This window comes from Aethalodelphis obliquidens, unplaced genomic scaffold (genome assembly GCF_003676395.1).
Source record: "Aethalodelphis obliquidens isolate GAN/ISIS:26980383/991018 unplaced genomic scaffold, ASM367639v1 scaffold70, whole genome shotgun sequence".
NCBI lineage: Eukaryota > Metazoa > Chordata > Mammalia > Artiodactyla > Delphinidae > Aethalodelphis > Aethalodelphis obliquidens.
Window position 1 is genome coordinate 4,365,358 of NW_020838014.1, and position 22,052 is coordinate 4,387,409.

Sequence of the window (22,052 nt, forward strand, 5' to 3'; positions counted from 1 at the left end):
CATAAGTTTGTTTTCTATGTCTATGGGTCTATTTCTGTTTCGTAAATAAGTTCATTTATATCTTTTTTTTTTCTTTTTTTAGATTCCACATATAAGTGATATATGTCTTTGGCTTACTTCACTTAGTATGATAATCTCTAGGTCCATCCATGTTGCTGCAAATTATTCATTCTGTTTTATGACTGAGCAATATTTCATTATATATATATATATATATATATATATATATATATACACACACACACACCACATCTTCTTTATCTAGTCATCTGTTGATGGACATTTAGGTTGCCTCCATGCCTTGGCTATTGTAAATAGTGCTGCAATGAACATTGGGGTGCATGAATCTTTTCGAATTGTAATTTTCTCACAACCCCAAAATCCTAAGCTACTGTACAGTGTAGCATATGTGCACACCTGCCCACACACATGTTTCTGTTCACACAGAGTAAAAAGGTGAATTTCAAACTGGGAAAATGGCTAATTTCCTTAATTATAAAAGAGTATTTATAAACCAATAAGAAAAGCTATGAGCAGACCAATAGAAATACTGACCGAAAAGCACGGCTCACAGAAAAAGAATGTAAATGGCTAGTAAAAATAAAAAATGCTCCATCTAACATACATTCCAAGAAATATACATTAAAACACCTCGTAGGCTGACATATAATCATGCTCAGTGCAGGAGTGAGTATGGTTAAATAGGCATTTTCATGCATTGTTCTTGGAAGTGTACATTGGTACCTCCTTTTTCAAAGGGCAGTTAGTCCATTTTTATTTTTGTTACGTGCTTACTTGGCAATTCAACAATTCCAGTTCTAAAGATACATTCCTGCAGATACACAAAGAAATATGCATGAGGATATCTACTGAATTGGCTTTGTAATAGTAAGTCATTAGAAATCATCTGATGGCTAACAAAGGAAAACTGACTTCATCAGTTATGCTCCCTCTGCCTAGTGGACTATTACGCGGCCTTTAAAAAGCACGAGGTGTGTTGATAATGGATTGGAGCCCCACACCCCCTGTCTATGCAACACCGTTCACACTCCATGTGCATATCGGGGTGTGTTTCTCCGAGAAGACTTGTATTTGATTTTTCCTGGTACTCTCAGAAGTACCATCTTACCTAGATGATTTGGGAAAGTAAACATCCAGGCCCTAAACACAGGACGGTGACTAACGCCTTTGAAATTCTAGGGAGGAGGGAAGCGCTTGGTTTTTGTTGTTGTTTGTATTAAATCAACTATCCAGAGCCCACGAGAAAATCTGTCTATTTCTCTTAGTTCATAATTTCCCTCAAGGGACAGCTTTTCCTGATTCCAGGCTTGTGAGGCTTACCACCTAGCATAAGCCCCAGCCTCAGCCCGTTAGACCTCCTCTCCTCCTCTCTGTGCAGTTTCTATACACAGAAGCTGTAAGTACCGAGGCTTAACGCCATGAGGGTATTTTGGCAATTCTCCCACTTAGTACTTTCCTGGGTAGGTGTTCTTGCTTCATTGCTAGTTTCAAATGATTCTCCTACTTTCTGGCAGTCTCATTACATACAAATAATGTTTTTAAACTTTTATATGTCTTATTGGCAGTGGGTTTGGGGATCTCCAATCCAACATGTGACTTTAACAGAAATCCCTCCTTTTCATTTCCCTTTTAAAATACTTTGTTGACTTTTGCATTTGCATATATTTCTCATTGGTGGAGTAAATTGAAATAAAAGATAAATTAGAATTAAAAAAAGAATAGGGTGTGTGTGGTGTATATATGCACACACAGAGTTATGAAAAATGCCTGTGCAACATAATTAAGTGAAAAACCAAATTGCTGAATAATATGCAACTCCACTTGTAAAGAAAGAAGAGGATCTGCATGTACTTTTGCTTGTCTAGACAGAATAGTTCTGAAAGATTCTGTAATGGAAATAGCTCGCGTTGAATGGACTGTTACCATGTAGAGGGTGCGTTCATGGATTATTTCATTTAATACTCATAGCAACCCTGTTAGAGTGAGGATCATTTTTCTAACTGTTGTACAGACAAGAAAACTGAGATTCAGAGAGATTAAGTAACAGGCCAAAGGTCACACACCGAGTTGGCAGAGTAGGCGAAGCAGGGTGTGGGCCAGGCAGGCTGGGGCCAACATGTGCTCACCTCCTCACTCGGCAACACTGTTAATGGTGAAAGTGCATATAAGAGGTTCAAACTGGGCCAGGTTGATGAGGTACTTTCAGTAAATAATGCTGCAGTGCCAGACGTTGTCATGTTCCTGTCTGTGCAGCTCTGATGAGATGCAGACAATAAGCTCTTTATCACACCCCAGCCAAGGAGAGGAGTGTTTTCCTTTTGAACAGCCTAACACAATTAATAAATGAGTTTCTGTTTCCTTCTCTGAGCAAGGAAAAGCAAAATAACAGATCCCGATTCAAGACGGCTCATCCCTATGTACGACGAAGGCAAGCCAACAAACAAAACATTACTGTGTATCTGTTGAAAGAAAGGGGAACAAACTGGAAATGAATTCTAATGTATGAGCTGGAAAACCTTCCCTGATCCATTCCTTTTCTCTCCCTCTCTTTGCCTGGTTGGAAAAGACAGGAAGGGCTTCTTTCTGCTTACTTGACTATTCAAGCCAGCGGCTCTGCCACACTTTGAAGTATTTTATGATTTCAAGGCTTATGATGATAAATCCATCTGAGGCTAGGCTGGTCAATGGGTGGTGGGAACAAATACCGTCTCTGAGACTGTGACTTAGTTAAGAGACAGGTTAAGCTGAACCCCACCAAAGGCAAATGAGTAAGTAAGGGGTCTGAGGCTATCCTAAATGGGGTCGACATCTGGGTGGAATGGGGGGGTTATAGAAAAATGCTTGGATTTCATCTTACAGTAGCAAAAGCTACACCTTTTCCTTGTATTCTCTGTCTCTTTCAGTTGAGCTTTCTGGAAAGAGTCTATTAATGTTTTAGAAAAGATAGGGGTGGAGGATGAAAGAAAAAAGTAAACCCCACCAACAATGAGATTTTTCCAGCAATGTTTCTATCAATATTTACTTAGCTAATTGTCTAGTGTTGACATAAACACGCTGCCCTGGTGTGCTACTGAAACTCTGAAAGTTGCCCCACCAGTTACAAGGAGCTGGTAGGAGCCACAGCTCACAAATTCCTTCTTTGAACCCTAGTATTGAGCCAAGCTTTGTCTTCCCATTGTCTGTCATTTACCACCAGGTAAGGTCAGCATGCTAATGGACCGCCCTGCAGTTCGAGTTGCCGTGGAAACCTCCACAGGTCTGGTGGAACTAGAGCTGACCCCCTCAGTGGAGATCCCCACCGCCTGGTCCAAGAAAGCCCGGTGGCCTTCGTGTCTGAAGCGCTGGCCTTCTGCAGAGAGAGTGCAGTGCATCAAGGTATTAGCCTGCAGGGTCCCGGCTCACCAGAGATGCTCTCACCTTAACCAACCACAGCATCACTAACCACCAACCAGCTTCGGAAGGAAAATTGAAATTTCACTAGATCCCCAGAACCTGCAGCGGCACCTGGGAATCTGTGGTAAATGCAGATTCCCGGGCCCTGCTCTGGCCCTAGGGAATGAGACTCGGTGGGCAGGGCCCAGCAATCTGTGTTCTTACAGGCCCTCCAGGTGATTCTGGGGCAGGCTCAAGTTCGAGAACCACTGCCCAGGAGAAAGTGGACGCAGCCTCCCCAGTTAATTGCCTGCGTGCAAGGGGCTCCCCTGAGGCTCCCTCCGTGTCCCCACGTGGGATGTGCTGCTCGCCCAGTGGCAGGTACCCCCTCCTAGTGGACTGCTTCGGAGATGGCTTTCTCCTCCACCAGCATCATCCTTCTGGTTTCCCTCTGTTTTTCTCTTCCCGCAGTCATTTGGGTTTAGCTTGTTGGCCTGTTCGAACTATCACTGGCAGCTGAGCTTCTTGCGGGCTGAACGGGTGCTGCTGGAGCAGCTGGATGAGGACGGGGGCTGCCGCAGGAAGTGTCTTCAGGCCATGAGGCAGATGAAGGAGGACGTCTGGTGTCCAGGGAAAAGACCTGTGATCACATCCTACCACCTTCAGGTGAGTGTGCCGCCCCGGCCTAGAGGGCCAGGGCGGCTGGGGCTGGGTAGGTCCCTCTGCGGCCTCTGCAGGGTCACCAGAGCCACTCACAACGGGGGTGTGTGTGATGAGTAGGAGGGGGCCTAGTGTCCATCTTTGCCATCTCACAAATTCGTACTCCTTATGGAGATATACAGCCCCAGCCGCGTGCATGTCCACAGCAGCCCTGCCCAGGGTCCCTGTCCTCCACCTCCTTTCTTCCCTCTCCCAGTTTCCCTCTTCCCTTTCTTCCTTTCTGCCTTGCCTTCTCTCCCTTTCCCTCTCCCCTCCTTTTATTTCACTCAACAAACCAACACGAGCACCCACTGTGTGCCAGAAACCCGGCTGAGGTTCAGGAATGAATGACAGCATGCAGTCTCTGCCCCTGAGAAATCTACAGTCTGGTGAAATCTTGGGAGTTCCTCAAACCTGAGATGGATTCGCATTTTCCGTCACGTTATGACTCATTCAGTCCCCATTCTAGCCCAATTGCAGCCATTCATGCGCACACACATACACACTCACACACGCACTCTGTGCAGAGGAGAAAACCAGGAACTGTTGTGGTACCTGACAAACCTGGCAGCAAACCTGAACTTCCGGGTTGCAAATCACCAGGCAAGGACTTACCATTAGACAGCCATAAATGCATTCACTCACTCACTCAGCAAATGTTTATTGAGATCCCCGTGGGCCAGTCCCTTGCCCCCACACCTGCTGTGTGCTCTACACCTGGCGGTACAAGGTGAACAAACGCAGATGTGGTTCCTGCTCTCATGGAGCTTGTGGTCCAGCAGGGGAGACAGACGTTGGTCAATCAGTCTGCAGGTGTGCGTGGAATCGTGCCACGTGGGGGAATGCTGGGGTGGAGAGGAGCGTTGCTCTAGGAAGGCTCAGGGTAGCAGAACCTGACCTGGACCAGGGCATCAGGGGGTCCCCCCTGGGGAGACGGCCTTTGATCACACTCTCAGCTCCTTTCTCAAATTTCTGACCACCCATGGTGAACTGGATGCTCAGGTAATACTGCGTGCAGCACACTGTGGTGGGGGGAGGTATCAGACTCTTAGTAGCCCCAGCCCAGCTAGTATCCATCCTGGAGCTTCAGCCCTTCTCCCCAACCTTCTACACAGGTGAGCACATGTCCCTGGAGTGTGCGGTGCCTTCCTTGCACGCTCCTACCTGGGCCTCGTCTCGTCCAGTAGACAACCATTTCCCAGCCCTGTGTTACTCTTTCAGGCCTAACACAAGCTATTTAAGGGCAACTCATAGCGATCCCTTGGTATCTCTCCCAATGCTTTGTATGTAGTAGTTGCTCAGTAAATATTTGCTGATCATCTGAATGAATGACTTCACATTTTACTCCACTCTTCCCCCCCAGCAAAATTGTTCATCTTTGTTTTGCTTTCTTATCTTTTCTGATAACCTGTTCTCCCTGACCTGCCCAAGAATCTGTTACCATCTCATTTGCACATACTGGGGCCTTTCTCTCCAGTTTCAACATTCTTAAAGTGTCCTCAAACACGTCCCCCTAAAAACACACACCTGTTCTCCTGGATCGAGGACACGTACTTTCTGAAGCTAGTCTAATTCATTTCGGGGATTTAGCTTCTTTCTTACTTGCCTTACCACTGGCCACACTAGGAAAAGTCAGAACTGAGAAGGAAACTCCAGGCGGTCTCATATCAAATCTCATACTCTTAACTAACCACTGACTTCACTGCTCCGCAATTAGGATGGATGAAAACACTTTAAGTACCGTGAGTATTTTAGAAAGATTGAATAGGGCCACCACGGGCCTCCCAGCCCTTGACTGCTCTCAAAACTGCATTCCATCCAGGATTTACTTGTATTCCAGTGGCTTCTAAGTCACCTAGAGGATTTCAGGGCAACTCCTTAAAGGCCCCCTGTTTTAGTCTTCCCTAACCCACCTACACGGCATAATAAAATTGTGCATTCTCAAGAACGAGCAGTTACAAGGGGGTTATTTGTTGAGAAACCGAAACAGTACTGACTGCCTTTCCCCCTCGTCTTCCACCCTTGTCCAAGGGTAGAATTCTCTCACATGGAGGTGTTGGGATGGATGTGGCTGCTGGTGTGGGTGTGAGATACCATCCTGGATGATGGCTTGAGTGTGCAGGATCCTTGCCAAGGCTTTAGTCTGGGGAAAGTGGAAGACACTGGGCTGCAAAACAGCATCAGGAAGGATGTGCCGATCATGGGCACCTCCTGGAAGGTCTTTACCTCCTCCCCAAAGAGGCTTCTCCCCCATAGCAATTCCATGTGAAGAAAGAGCTTATCTTTCATTGGCTTATTTATTCCTAAACCTGCTCAAAGACACAGAGCCTTGCTTATAATAGGCTTAACTGCTTCTGTTTGCTTAGGGAGATAAAAGCTTAACTACAAGAGGAATTAAAACATGTTTTTTATTAGGTTATCTTGACTAGCATGAAATTATCTCCAACTCATTTACTCAAAACAATGTACTCCAAATGAAAACACATTCAGTGTCTTGCTGTGAACCTAAAACTGCTCTTCTACTTTTTAGGAAAGTCTATATTTTCAAAATACTCAACGTCTAAACCCAAACATTAATTATTTCACTCAGTCAATAAATGTCAATTGACTGCCTCCCGTGGGCCAGTCCCTCTGCTGAATGTAGTAACATCAGCGTGAATACAAATAGGTCTAGTCCTCTGCTCACATAGAGTTTGCCATCTAGTAGGGAATCACCTAAACACATAGGAAAATGACCACCACTGTCATCATTGCTGCATATGAGAAGTATGGGATGAAGAGAGTGCTTAATGGGTGTCATAGGGAAGTTTGATCTGATGGATGAGTTTCCTGGACAAGCTGGGGAAGGAAGTACGCTCCATGTGGAAGAAGTGGGTTGTGAAAGGCCCTGTGATAGAAGAGAGCATGAAACGAGGCCAGTGTGGCTAGAAGGAAAGAGCGAGGGAGAACACAGGGCGAGATGAGGCTGGAAAGGAAGGGAGGGACCAAACCTTGTCAACTAAACCATGCTAAGGATGGTATTTTTTAATTAACAAACAATGGGAAGACTTTGAAGTATTTTAGACAAGAAGAAACATAGACCGATTTATATTTCAAAGAGATCACGTTGGCTGCAGTGTGGATGACAACAGATAGGATGGTGACAAGAAGAGGTGCAGGCTGTGGCAGAGGTCCGGGCGAGACACCGTGGGAGAGGGTGATTGTATTGGGTGGATTGAAAAATACGCAGGCAGCAGGATTGGCAGGACTTGATTGGAGGTGGTGAGGGAGGGGAATGACTCCTAGGTTTGCGTCTTGCGTAACAGGCTGGATAAACAACCCTGGGAGCACACGAGGTATGTGGGGGAGGGCCAGGAGTTCAGTTTGGACATATGGACTGAGATAACTTTCAGATGGCCAAGAGATACCAGGTAAGGAGGTCAGAGGAGAAGTGTGAACTGGAGAAAAGAAATAGCAAGTTATCTATATTTATTGGGAGAAGAGGGCCTGGAATGGAGCCCCCAAAACTCCAGCATTAGGGCAGGTGGAGGGTGAGCACTCCAAGGCGTAGCTGCACTGCTCAGAGAAACCCACTTGGAAGCCAAGTGAAGAATGGCTCGGGAGTGAGGGTATGAGAGAACCAGATTCCACTGAAAGGTCAGGTAGGGTGAGAGCTGGAAAGAGCCTGCTGGATTTAGCAAACATGGAGATCACTGGACCTTAAGGAGAGCAGCCTTTGAGGACTGATGGCAGAAGAATCCATATTGGAGTGGGTTAAGGCAGGAAATCAGAGGAGAGGAAATGACAAATTATTAAGATGATTCTCTGCAGAAACCTGGATTTGCAGAGAGGTGAGAGTTAGGGCAGGAGGGAGATGTGGCACCTGGGGAGCAGGAGAGCTCTGATAGATATAAAAAGCCAATGAGGAAGAAGAAACTCAATCATTTACAGTTGCTGGAAGGGGAGATCCTAGCCCTGCAGAGGGATTTTCCTAGGCTAGGGGGATGCAGAGAGGAAGATACCAAATGAAGGAACGATGGCTGGTTTGCACGCACGAGGCATTTTCCCTGTAAAGGAGGCAAAGTCATCTGCCAGGTGTGGGGAATCATGAATTTTAGGAGAGTGGTGATCATTGGAAATGCCAGTGGAGAGAGAATAAATTACCAAAGAGGCATAGGAGACCAGCAGGAGGAGGCTGAGAGCCCGTCCAAGGCTGGGGATCATAAATCCACGGCAGACCCAGCCTGCCCCTGGGGCTCCCGTCTCCTCCTTCCAAGGCCACGTGGGCTCGGGAACGTTCCTGAAGACACTCTCCTCAATAGACCGGGACGATGTCTGACACCGCCTCTTCCTTCCACAGACAGTGCTCTTCTGGACTTGTGAGAAGTATCCCCACCCAAAGGACTGGCGGGTCTTCAGCAGAGCGTTCCTGCGCCTGGTAAGGAAGCTGCACAAGTGCGTGAGCCAGCACTTTCTGAAACACTACTTCGTGCGGAAGAGCAACCTCCTGCGGTACGCCAATTCAGGCGAGCTAGGGGCCCTGGCCCAGAAGCTGGCCTTCTTCCTGCAGAACCCCCAGATCAGCCTGCCCTGATGCTGCCCTGCGTGGGACGCTCTTGGACATTTCATTCAAGCTTGACCTCACTCTCTGTGGCTTGTTCCTCAGTCAGAGGCCAGGATCCTGCCCAGGAGAGAAGCAACGGACGGCAGAGGAAAATTCCATCAACCCAGCAGCACTTCAGGGGGTAAAACCTGTGCCCCAAGATGTCTGGTCCAGGCCTCCCTGCAGCCAAGCAAGCATTTCTGCCCCCACTAGCTACCTCTTTGGGAGACGGCTCTCATCAAGCTTCCCCGAGCCATAGTTTCCGAACCGATGACAGTTCTGAATTTATTTTCCCTTGCTCAGGCTCTGGTTGTCTGTCAGGGAAGATGTAGAGAGAACCCCCGGAAGGTCAGGCATCAGCCTGCTGCCCACGAGTGGTTCTCCAGCCCACTGACCACGGGCTCATTATTTTTCCATTTGTAAAATGGGACTGTTCCTATGCCTCCCTCAGAGCAGGGCTGCGAGCCTACGGACTGTGCTGCTGCCCTTTCAAGGGGAAGGTGCTGGATCCACACAGAGTGTTCCTCGCTGGTTCAGTGGCTGGTGTTGGCATTCAGGATCAGTGTCTACACCACTGATTAAATGATTACGTCTGATGGGTTCGCATGCCCATGTGCCCTCCAGTTCTCCTAAACTGTGGATCTGCCTGCTTGCCTGGTGTTCTCTGAGAAGGCAGGAGTGGTTTTGATGACTAGTGCAGTCAAAGATGAGAGCGCAGCAACCCCAGTGACTGCCCTTCCTTGCTTCCCATGCCGTGGGTCAGGGATGAGACGTCCTTCTATTTATGGAATGAACTCGGTACTGTGATCTGCATGGAATGACTTTGGTGTCACTCACCTCTCAGTTCCTTCCTTTGCTCCCTTAGCGGTTCACTTCCTCATTCATTGAGAAATATATACGCATTAGGTACTGGGGATGCAGCAAGAGCAAGGTGGGCAGGGACTCACCTGATGCAGATGATGCCTAATGGTAAAGACAGGAAATGAACCACAGATAAACACATTTGATTATTACAAATTGTAGCAAGTGGCCTGAAGAAACAGAATATGGAAATAGAGCCACAGAGAGATCCTTGAAGGATGAAAATGCAAACAGCTGAAAGGGAAGAAAAGGGGGCCAAGGGCAGACTTAGAGGGGCTGGCATGAGCCAGATCGCTTGGCCTTGTAAACCTGGTAAGGAATTTGTATTTTACTCTAAAATCAGGTGTGTGATGTTTGACCTCTCCAGAAGCAGAAGGGTATTATGATTTGATTTGCATTTTAAATGCCCATTCCGGCCACTGTGTAAAGGGGGTCTGGGGACCCACACGAGGATGGGGACACTGACGGCCCTTGAGCCCACTCCTTTTGAATTTCACCGAGGTCCTCGAGGCCACACATCCTGTGACACACACACACCAGGAATTCTAGGCGTTCTCGGGAGAGCCGTAGTTTCTTCTGGCACCTACTTACGCTTCGCAATTCAAGGGAACCCTTTATTACTTAGAACATTTTCCCCAGATAAATAATTTCTAGAAGCAAGAATTGCTGATTCTTTTTAAAATAAAAGTCACGTATGAAAATGAAGACAATTATTTTTACAAAAATAGTGTAACCAAGTGGTGGGGTCCTTGGACCATCACATAGGAGATCATGGTTTTAAAATGTTGAACAAACTTACAATCAGTCTATAGTTTTTGAAAACATGAAAGCATGAACAAACCAATATTTTATTAAGTCATCAAAACCTGCATTCAAATTCTCATATTCTTGGATCCTGAGAAACATTTTTGAGAAGGTGGCAGTTATATATTTTTTAATGATGAAAACAACTGACACAAGGTTTAAAACAACTGCACAGTCACGGAATGCCAAGTGAAAGTTGACTGTACCATTGATTTGAAATGTATGTATATGTATGGGAAGGAGTGGGACTGACATACTCCACAGTCTGATTCCAGTAGATTCTTCCCACCTTTCCCTACGGATTTGTAGTTTTTGAATGAAGTAGGGCTGTCTGCACATTCCTGGGTGTTCCTAACTGCTGGCCAGCAGAGAGCAGTGGGGGACTGCCTATGAAAAGAGCCAGCTTCCCACCCATGCACCGCAGAGCCCAGCAGGTGTCGCCCTACTCAGCTCATAATTTACACCGGGCTTCTCCAAAAAGGGAACCAGGGACTGAGGACTTCAGCTGAGTTGTTGGCCTTTACTGCCGTTTTGGTCAAAAACTATAGTCTTTTTGATTAAACTCAGATTTAAAAAGGGAGTGTATGAGAGGACAGTTCATCTATTCTGTTTCCTGGGACAGATTGCACAGCTCTGAAAGTCTAATAATACAATAGTACTCCTTTATTCGGAAGCTTTTTTTCTTTAATTCTCCAAAAGCCTTTTTTCATGCATCTCCACTCTTCTCGGCCCCAGACTGTTCTTCAGTGGAATCGTTGGCATTCAGAGACTGCAATTGATCTGCTTGCATTCGCATCCCAGCTCTTACACTGTACCTGCATGCCCTTGGCAAGTTGTTCAACCTCCCTAAATCTCCATTTCTTTATGGGCATTGTTATGGGCTGGATTGTGGCCCCCAGCCTCCAAATTCACATGTTGAAGCCCTAACTTCCAGTACCTCAGAATGTGACTGTATTTAGAGCTAAGGCCTTTAAAGAGGTGATGAAGTTAAAATGAGGCCATTAGGGTTTGGGCCCTAATCCAATAGAACTGATGTTCTTAGAAGAAGATATAGAGAGACACCATGGGCAAGGGTGCAAAGGAAAAAGGCCATCTGCAAACTGAGCAGAGGCCTCAGGAGAAACCAGCAAGGCCAGCACCTTGATCGTGGGCTTGCAGCCTCCAGAACTGTGAGAAAATAATTTTCTGTCGTTTAAGCCATGCTGTTTAAGTCTGTGGTATATTGTTATGGCGACCCTGGGAAATGAATACATCATAAGAGAATATATACCTCACTACTTTGATGGGGGGAATAAATAGAGCAATGGATGTACAAAACTCTTCGTTTAGACGTGGCGTGGAGTAACTGTGGGATAAATGTGTAACATTTTAGATGCCTACTCCTCATGTCCGTTTGTCCATTTGATAACTACCACGACCCCACAGATAAATTCTTCACAAAGAACTTAGAAACCATCACAAGGAAAACATGCCCAAAATACACCACATATTCCATAAACCCATCTTTTCCTTTGTCACTCTTGTTGCAATAGAGGAATATCTCTCCTGATTTCTCCATGTGTGATGGGCTGGCCCCCCCCGGCTTCTCAGGGCCGTCTTCCCTGTAGCATCCTCCACACCCTACCCCAACCACCACCTGCCTCTCTTCCTCCCTTTCTATCCAGCTTCCCAAATTATTATACACGTGTCTCCACTTCCTTACCTCTTCACACTTTTCTAATTGTAAAAAATATCATACATGCGAGAGTCTAAACTGTTTCAAGAATTATAGTAAAACAAATACCAATATACTCACTGTCTAGGTGAAAAAAATAACATTTTGCCAATACTTTAGAATTCTCCTAGGTGATCCTTCCGTTCCTTAGCCCCCTCTCTCCCTGAACATAGGTAATTGTGATCCCAAATTTTAGGTTAGTCATTCTGCTGCTTTTCTTTCATTCTACCACCTATCATATTTCATTGAACCTAAGCCCCCAACAATTGTGAGATGCATTATTATTTCATGTCTAAGAAAGAAAAAGTGCTGCTAAGGGTAATTACAAAACACCACTGATTATAAGATGCATCCTAATTTTAGAGGACGAGATGCATCCTAATTTTAGAGATTAAAAGGTGAAAAAGTAAATTTTAGAATCAACGAAATGTGACCTGCGGGACTTCCCTGGTGGCGCAGTGGTTAAGAATCTGCCTGCCAATGCAGGGGACACGGGTTGGAGCCCTGGTCCGGGAAGATCCCACATGCCGCGGAGCAACTAAGCCCGTGTGCCACAACTACTGAGCCTGCACTCTAGAGCCCATGAGCCACAACTACTGAAGCCCGCATGCCACAACTACTGAGCCCACATGCCACAACTACTGAAGCCCGTGCCCCTAGAACCCGTGCTCTGCAACAAGAGAAGCCACCACAATGAGAAGCCCACGCACCACAACAAAGAGTAGACCCCACTCACTGCAACTTGCGAAAAGCCCATGCGCAGCAACAAAGACCCAAACACAGCCAAAAATAAATAAATTTATTAAAAGAAAATAAAAGAAATACTGTTCTTGATAAAGATGCAGTCAGAAATCATTTTTTAAAAAATGTGACCTGTGTACATCCCAATTGGCTTTTTAGTTTTGCCTGCTTTTAAGCTTTATGTATATGCAACCATCCTGAACGAAGTTGTCTGATTTGCTTCTTATGTCCACAGTACACCTTTGAGACCCTCCCATGTGGATGCACGTGGAGTGGTGTGTTCCTTTTAGCTGCTGTATAATATTCCTCTGTAAGATTATGCCACTTTATATATTTATGTTACTGCAATTAAGGCATTTGGGTTGTTTATAGTTTCAGTGATTTGAACTGTCTCTATACACAGTTTTATATATGTCTTCTGATGCTCTCAAGTCTTTTAAGGGTACATACATAGGAGTGAATTTTCAGGTTCAAGGAATAAATGTGTGTTTAAGTTTATGAGGTAATGTCAACACATTTTCTGAAGTGATAACACTGATCTAAATTCTTCGTTTTAACATAGGTGAATTTTTAGTGACTTTCTCCATTATAACGGAGCACATTTTGTGTGTTGTTTAAGAAATCTTTCCCATTCATTTTTTTTAAGGTTATGGAGATATGCTCCTATATTGTTCTCTAAAATTTTATAGTTGTGCCTTTCACCAGGTTTAGGAAGTGCCCTCTATTTTTTCTATTCTATTCTATTTCATGCATAAATTATTCTTGAAAGTTTGGTAAAACTCACCTAAGATGCCGACTGGGCCTTCTGTTTTCTTTGTCAGAAGACTTTAAACTATTTATTTTCTTTTAGGGATAAAGGATATTCAGGTTTTCTAGTTCTTCTTGAGCAAGTGTTATCAATTTGTATTTTATTAGAAATTTACCCATTTTATCTAAGTTTTCAAATTTACTGACAAACTTGTTCATAATATTTTATTATCTATTTAAACTCTGATGCATCTGTACACATCTTTCTTGATAATCTGTTAGAGACTTATCAAAGAATCAGTTGTGAGTTTTGTTGATCTTATCCATTGTATACTTGTTTTCTGTTTCATTCATTTCTGCTCATATCTTTCTTTCCCTCTACTTTCCTCAGGTTTATCCTGATGTTCTTCCTATAACTTCTTAAATTAATGCTTAGCTCAGGAATCCTCAGTTTTTCTTTTTTTCTAACTATATAAATCTCCTCTTCATACCACTTTAGTGGAATTTAACAACTTTTGGTATATTGTGTTTTCATCTTTTTTCAGTTCTATTTATTTTCTAATTTCAGCCATGATTTCCTCTTTGAATTATGAGGTGCTTAGAAGTTTTAAAAAAGTATTATTTACAAATTCATTGTGTTTCCTAATTATGTTTTTGTTACTGATTTCTAACTAAATTGAAATACAGTCAGAGAAAGTCTGAAAGGCCTCAATCCTCTTATACCCCTCGAGGTCAGCTTTTTAGCCTAGCATTTCTTCCTTATTTTATGTCATACAAAGAAGGGATGAAAGTTTAGATAAATGTTTAAGAAATGTCAGTTAGATCATGTGCTGCTCAAATTTTCCATGTATCATAAATTGCCTTTTGGCTGCATTTTCCAACATTTACTGAGAGAGTTTTTTGTTTTTGTTTTTGTTTTGTTTTGTTTTGTTTTGTTTTTTTGGCTGCATTGGGTCTTCGTTGCTGCACACGGGCTTTCTCTAGTTGTGGCGAGCAGGGGCTACTCTTCGTTGCGGTGCGTGGGCTTCTCATTGTGGTGGCTTCTCTTGTTGCAGAGCATGGGCTCTAGGCCCACAGGCTTCAGTAGTTGTGGCACGCGGGCTCAGTCGCTGTGGCTCGTGGACTCTAGAGCGCAAGCTCAGTAGTTGTGGCGCACGGGCTTAGTTGCTCTGTGGCATGAGGGATCTTCCCGGACCAGGAATCGAACCCATATCCCCTGCATTGGCAGGTGGATTCTTAACCACGGTGTCACAAGGGAAGTCCTGAGAGAGTTATTTTTAAATCTTCCATTGAGTGTGGATATTTCAATTTCTCCTTATCATTCTGTCAAACTTTTACTTAACACACTTTGAGATGATATTATTAGGGACATACAGATTTAGAATTTTTACTTCTTCCCAGTTAAAGATTCTGTCACTATAAAGTGACCTTTTTTAAACTATTGTAAATGTTTTGCCTAAACATTGATTTTGTCTGGTCTTAATATAGGGACACCACTTTATTTTGCGTCCCTGTCGCCTCTTATATCTTTTACCATCCTTTAACTGTTAACCTATTTGTGTCTCTGTGTGGTTGATAACTGTCTCTTGTAAATGGTGGATTTTCTAAAAAATCCCATCTGACAGTTGAGATCTGCAACTCTAATGCTTAGTCCGCGTGCGTCTCTTCCGGTGGATAATGTATTTGGATTCATTTGTCTCTTGTCATTTACTTTCTACTTGACCCATGTCTTCCTCTGCCTCCCACCTCACCTTCTTGCCTTTTAAAACCTTGATTCTTTTTCTTTTTTTCATTCCTTTTCCCCCCTTACTAGTTTGGAAGGCTCGTATCCTATCTCTGTCCCTTTAATGGTTACAAAGCCTATCCATATAGACTAAACTCTAGAGTCAAAATTTAGCCAACACTTTACTCTCCTCTTTAACAAGGAACCTAGAAGGCGTGGCTCCTGCCATTCCCCGTCCCATAGCACCTGCTGCTGTGAGCCAGGATTTTGGTTCTCGCCTGTTGGCCATCCCCCCTGCTGCCACATACACACACGTATGTAAAACAGAAATTTTATTTTTATTTTATACATGTATTATAATATACTATTATCTATTCATATTATAAATCTTATAATATGTATAAAATATTATTAATTAATATTTTAAATATTTAAATATTATAACTTTATATTACAGTATAAAATAATATTATACTATCATTTTATAAATAATACAAATAATCATTATTATTTTCTTATTTTACTCACATATTTGCCACTCTCTATACTTACCACTCCTTGAATCTCAAACTTCCTATTAGGGATCATTTTCCTTCTGCCTGGACTGTATGCTCTGACATGACCTATAGCGAGAGTCCACAAGAGTAAGCTCTCTGTTTTTGTTTGTCTGAAATTGTCCTTATTCACCTTCATTCTTGACAGAGAGTTTCTCTGAGTGTTTTGTTTTAGGTTCACACAATTTTTCTCAGCACGCTGAAGGTATTTTCCACTCTCTTCTGGCTTCAGTGTTGCTCTTGACAAGTCAATCACTAGACTATTTGGTGTTTCTTTGTGGGGTGTCTGCTTTTTCTCTCCGGCTGCTTTTAATTTCTTCTCCCCCCTCTCCCCCATCTCTTCCCCCCTCCTCCTCCTTCTCTTCCTCCTCCTTCTCCTTCTTCTTTTCTCTCTCTCTCTTTTCCCTTCCCTCCCACCTCCCATCTTTCTTTTTCTTTGGATTTGTTAGGCTTCCTGAGTCTGAGGAATTATTTCCAGTATTTCTGAAAAATTATCAGCATTTAATGCTAAATGTTGCCTCCTTCCCATTCTCTCTATATTCCATTCTAGAGGGAAATCCAATTTACATGCATAGTAGACTCTATCATTCCATACTTTTATCTTCTCTTTTATAATTTGCATCTTTTTATCACTCAAAACTGCATTCTCAATAATTTCTTTGGATCTATCTTCTAGTTGACTAATTCTTTCTTCAGCTGCATCTAGGCTAATGTTTAATCCATCCACTGAGTCTTAAATTTTTAGTGTTACAGTTCTTATTTTCAGTTCTCATTTGGGCCTATTTCTCAAGCCTGCCTGTTCACTCTTTAAAATCTCTTATTCCTGCTCATGTTTTTAAGTTCTCTTCTAATTTGTTTAAACATACTAAACATAATTGTTTTATATTCCATATCTGAAATTCAAATATCTGAAATCTTTGACTGGTTGTTTTGCTGTCTGTTGTTTGTTTGTTTTTACTGATTACCAGTCATAGAGCTTGTTTCCTTGTGTGTTTTGTAAATATTTAAGGTGAACTGTTCATTTTTTCTTAAAACTTTACCTGTGAGAATTGTTTGAGGTCTGGATTGAAGTTGTTTGCGGTACCTGGAAAGGATTTCTTTTTAATTCTGCCAGTTATCTGAGAGCACTACCAACCCAAGGCCATTTAAATTAAATTTAAATGCTTGAGATTTTTCAGGCCAACAGACAGAAAAATTCAGACAGAAAATATTTGAGGCTAGCTCATGGCTGTGAATCCTGGGAGGATTCTTTTCCCTCCACCCAGTGCCAAGGTCAAGGCAAGCTAGTTGCCTTCTTCATGGCACATTTATTCCTTATTCACCGTTATTCTGAGGATACAGCCTTTTGAGGTCCAGATTTATGCAGGAAAATACTATCAGGCTTCCCACCTGGGGCAGGCCCTAGATGATCTCATTTGTCCCCTAGACTTGCACAGTTGCCAATGAAAGGTCCAGATCTCTAAGGGTCAGCAACCCTCAGGGTAAAAGCGAGCTTCGTTCACTCACCTGCCAGGGTTCCTGGTTCTACTTGATTTCCGAAGTCTATGGATTTATTACTTTCATTCTATCTCCGGGAGGCATTTATAATGGTTTTAAAAAATATATATGTAACCCAGCATTTTAGCTCTTTCAGGTGGAGGGGAGTCATCCAGAATACCTAGTCTGCTATACCACTGGCTACTTAGCACGACCCAAGGCAGCTGGAAACTTCAAACATCAACTCACATGTCACTTCTGCCCAACCCTGCATGCCAAATTGAATGCCACTTCTCCATTCCCATCTTGCACAACCTCTGGGAAGCATTCAGCACAGTCCACCTCTCCTTGCACCACTCTTCTCTGGTTTCCTGTGACGCCCCTCTCTCTCCTCTCCCTCTGCTCCTTCCTAGTCTCCTTTCTGACTCCTCCTCTGCCCACCCCTAAATGTTGTCATCCCTCTCTTGAGGGCTCAGTCCTGAGCTCTCTTCTCTTCAGACTCTACACATTCAGTCTAGGCAACTTGACTCACTCCTATAGCTCCAGATACTATCTATCATCCCAGGATGTCCAAGTGCATAGCTCTAGCCAAACCTTCCTTGTGAATTCCAGATAATTCCCACAGACCGCCTCCACCTGATGTTTCACAGGCTGTTCCAACCTAACGTGTTGCTCCCACCCCCAAAGGTGAGCACCCTGACTTGGCTCAGGCAGAATCACGTAATTCTTACAGAAAACTCCTCAAGGGGATACTCTACTCTTCTGTGTCAGTCCTCAGCTCACGATCCTCCAGTCACTTCCCATCTCACTCACATGAAAATCCAAAGGTCCTGGATGACCTGGAGCCCCTGCCTCTATAAATCTATCTCCTCCTGCTTTTCCCCTTTCTCACACTCATCTCCAGTCACACTGCTGCCTTCCTTGTTCTTCCTGGAACACTCTAAATGTGACCTCGCCTTAGGATTTTTGTACTTGCTGTCCCCTCTGTCTGGAGACCTTCCCTAACCTCCTTACATAAAATAGTATCACTGGTCCCCATCCCGTCTTCACCCAAGTCTTGACATGTTCTACCCTCCTTCTCTGCTTTATCACCACCTGGATGCCCTATCTATCTATGTATCTATCATCTATCTATCTATCATCTGTCTATCTATCTACCACCAGAGGGAAAGCCCCATAAGGAAGGGACTTTTATCTGTATTTTCAAGGTTGTATCTTTACAACCCTAGGCACACAGTAAGTGCCCCATAAATAATGTGTTGAATGAAAATGTTTGCAAAACTTTTTCAAAAATTAACCATTCAGGTCTCAAGTTTCTTGGACTTTGACATGCATTCAGATTTGTTTCTTTCCTTAAAAGCCATAGAATCACAAAATGTTCTAGCTTGAAGAGATAGTGGAGGTCTTTACAGTTACAGTAAAGGAAACCGAGGTTCAGACAGGTTGAATGACTATTTGGGCTCAAATCACAAACTTTGAGGTAGTTTGTAATTCAAAGGCTAAAGTGCTTTTCCTTTCAAAAGCCCTTGAAACTTCTCAAGTGCAAACCTAAGAAATGTAGGAAATGAAGTGTCACACTGGCCAGTCATACATTTTTGGTGATTCTTTCTCATCTGTGCCCTCTGCTCTGATTCACTCCCCTCACCCTCTACCCTGTTTCCTTTTTCCTGGTTGTTAGGACAACAGCATGGGTGGGAACCCTTGTGGGACACGGAGACTTGCTTTTGTTGTCTCTTTTTATCTCTATCTCTTTCTCTCCCCAAAGAAGAATTAGAAGAGTCCTGTCACTTCTTTTCTCTGAATTCAAAATATATTGGTGGGTTTAAAAGACATGACTATGTGGAAGAATTAAGAAAAATAACCCTAATGACCACAGAGAGATCCTGGGACTCACATGGGCATCCTCTTTATTTTATAGCTGAGAAGGCAGAGGCCAAAAGAGAGGATGGAAAATGATTTGCTCAAATTTATTATGTCCCAAGTTGAACTCTCGAGTTCCCCTCTCAACCCTGCCCTCACCTCTGTAAATGGAATCATTATTCAACTGTTTGCTTCAGCCAGAAACCTAGGAGTCATCCTTGAGCCCTCTTTCCATCACCCATACCCTCAATCCACCAGCAGATCCTTTTGGCTCTACTTTCTAAATATAGTCCAAGTATGACTCCCCACACCCACCAAGCTGCCCCACTGCCAGGCCACTTTGTCCTCCTCTCCTTTCTAGACTCTGCGGGGTTTTCCTAATTGATCCCTTACACCCACTCATGCCACCTCACCCCATCCCATAAGAGCCTCCTCCACACAAGAGCCAGAGTGGTCTTTTCCACATGCACATCGAATCATGTGTTTTCCCTGCTCTAATCCTTCCACCACCTTCCCGTCACTCTTAGAAAAAACTTGAAACTCCCTCCCATGGCTCACAAGACCCACACAATCTGCTGCTCCCCTCTCTGCCCTCACCCGCTACCGCTCCCCTTCACTCTGTGCTGGGGACAGGACACTGGCTCTCTCGTTTTGTTTCAAACACACCAAGTGAACACCAAGTCCTGCCCCAGGGCCTTTATACCTGTCTGCCCCCCTGCTCAGAAATCCCTTGCCCACTCCTCCCTGACCCGTCTAACAATTAGCAACCCATCCCTCTGTGCTTGCCCTGCTTTATTCTCCCCGTAGTGGGTTGGCTGGTCCCCTGTTAGAATGTAAGCTCTGTGCCAACAGAGGGTTAGTTATCTCGCTAACTGCTGTATCTCCTGCGCCCAGAACAATGTTGGTGCAGAGCAAGTGCTCGATGCATATTGGTTAAATGGATGAAGGAGTGAATGATTTTGCTCCGTGACAGGCATCTGCTTCCTCACAAGGCCTGGACTTGAACCCAGGTCTTCTGACTCTCGGGCCAGGCTCTTTCCCGCACAAAGTAACATTTTGAGGGGTTGAAGAATCACATCTTTAGATTTAGAGAAATTACCTCTGGCTCCAGAAGCCTTTTTCCAGGAAGGGCCTGGTTCCTCTCTCGTCGCAGAGCACAGCAGTGGTGCGGCAAAGCCAGGATGCTCACTCATGCTGCAGACGCGACGGTGGCATCTCAGCCTCCCTCCACCGCCAGTGGGGATACGGGCACATATTTGCTATAGAGTGTTTGCCAGATACAGCTAGTCAGCCAGCATCCAACACATGTGTTTTGTGACTGTAAGCCACACACACACTTTGCATTAAACAAAGGCCCTCAGGCCCTCACCCTCCCTTCCTGCCAAGCGTGGCTACGAATAATAGTGGCAGAAAGTCTCCGAGTCTAGACCATGCATTTCCGCTCATTCAGCCAGCTTTATTTTTGGCTGTGTGACTTCTTCTGTGAACGTAATATCTTCTGTGCTTGGACGTTGTAACCTGTGACTCTCTGGTCAGGACCTACTCCTTGAACACTGGTGCAAAAGACCAGTGAGAGTGCTCCTGTGGGAGAGAATGTGGTTGTAAATGAACGAAACGCCTGGACAACCTAATGCAGAACCCTTCGTGATCACGTGAAATGTCACTTCCCTCTTCAGGGCACAAAGGGATATTAGGGTATTGGGTCCAGCACCCAGGATATTGCGTGCTCGCTAGGGAGTGCCCCAACGCGTCGTTTGAGACCTGGGAGACCAGCCGAGCAAGCCAGGCTGCCCTAGGAGAGAAAGGCACAGCTGGAGACATTTGCTGGGGCGGGGGTGGTGGCAGGGGTCAAAGGGAGCTGAGCTCTGGCTCCTGCCCTGCGCTTATCCCCATCGCCACAGCCGCTCAGGCGGGGCCCCTCCTTTCCTCTTGCGCTTTCTTCTCTCCTGCCTCCTTCCGGGATGTTTGCCCACACAGTGAGATGCGAGGGGCATCAAGAATGCTCCCTGCCCTTGACTGTGGCCAGGGGCTACCATTAGTGACTGGTGCCCTTGGTACCCAGGACTTGGGCTCTTGAAGGAGTAAGGAGGAGAAGGAAAGAGGGTGGAAGCGGGCACCCTCGGCTCTGCGCAGGGCGGGCCTGGTAAAACCCTCCGCGGGTTGGGCTGCAGGGGGTGGGGGGCGGGGGACTGGGGACGGGGGGTGGGGTGGGTGATGAAAAGGACGGGATCTGTGGGGCGGGGCGGCCGTGGCGCTGCGGTGCAGGGCAGCAGGGGGCGCCCGCGGCTCCCTCGAGCGGACCCGCCTCCGCAGCTCGGAACCTGGGGAAATTCCGCCAGCCCAGAGCCAGCCGGCCGCGGGGACCAGACCGGGACACTGCGGACCTCGGCGCAGCTCGGCCCTCTCCAGCTGTCGGGAGCTTGCAGCACCCGCTCCCAGCGGCCCCACCCCGGCCCTGCATCCACAGCTCACGCAGTGCCCAGCAAGGCTGTTCCCATCCACAGGGCGGGCCGTGCTCCCTGGGCCCCTCTTTGCAGTGGGGAGTGTTCATTGCACGAGGAGAGGCATGGCCACTCCAGCACAGACCTATCTGTGCCGCTGTAGGTCGCTCGCCCGCCTTCCCTGCAAGGTTGAAGCGGCCACGGGAGAGGGAAGAAAGTTGCCGCGCTCCTGTGGTCCCCTTTTCCTTAGATAATGCCTGTAGGAAAACGCGAGGGAAAAGTAGAAGCCCAGAGGCGTCCCGGTAGGAGGGTTGAGGAGAGGGTGAATGTTCCAGGATCGGAAAGGAAAGGACGTCCAACAAGGCATGTGGACACTTCCATCGTGCCGGGCACATTTGCTGAGTGTTTTATGCTTTCTCTCGTTTAATCCCCTCAATAGCTCTTTGAGGTAGGTAGG

At 45.3% G+C, this 22,052-nt stretch overlaps 1 protein-coding gene across 13 annotated transcripts in view; it reads left to right on the plus strand.

Annotated features, from left to right (window-relative positions):
* MAB21L3 (mab-21 like 3) overlaps positions 1 to 22,052 on the plus strand; it is a 54,853-nt gene that overhangs the window by 14,656 nt on the left and 18,145 nt on the right. For 5 of the 13 annotated variants that reach the window (XM_027091046.1, XM_027091048.1, XM_027091047.1 and 2 more), the window contains exons 5-7: positions 3,218 to 3,396; positions 3,865 to 4,059; positions 8,432 to 11,651. In XM_027091046.1, coding sequence (XP_026946847.1) covers positions 3,218 to 3,396; positions 3,865 to 4,059; positions 8,432 to 8,665 — 608 coding nt within the window. In that variant the 3' untranslated portion in view covers positions 8,666 to 11,651. Of the gene's footprint in view, positions 1 to 3,217; positions 3,397 to 3,864; positions 4,060 to 8,431; positions 11,652 to 22,052 lie in introns of those variants that run through there. The other 8 variants (XR_003429567.1, XR_003429568.1, XR_003429569.1 and 5 more) reach the window with 2 other exon arrangements.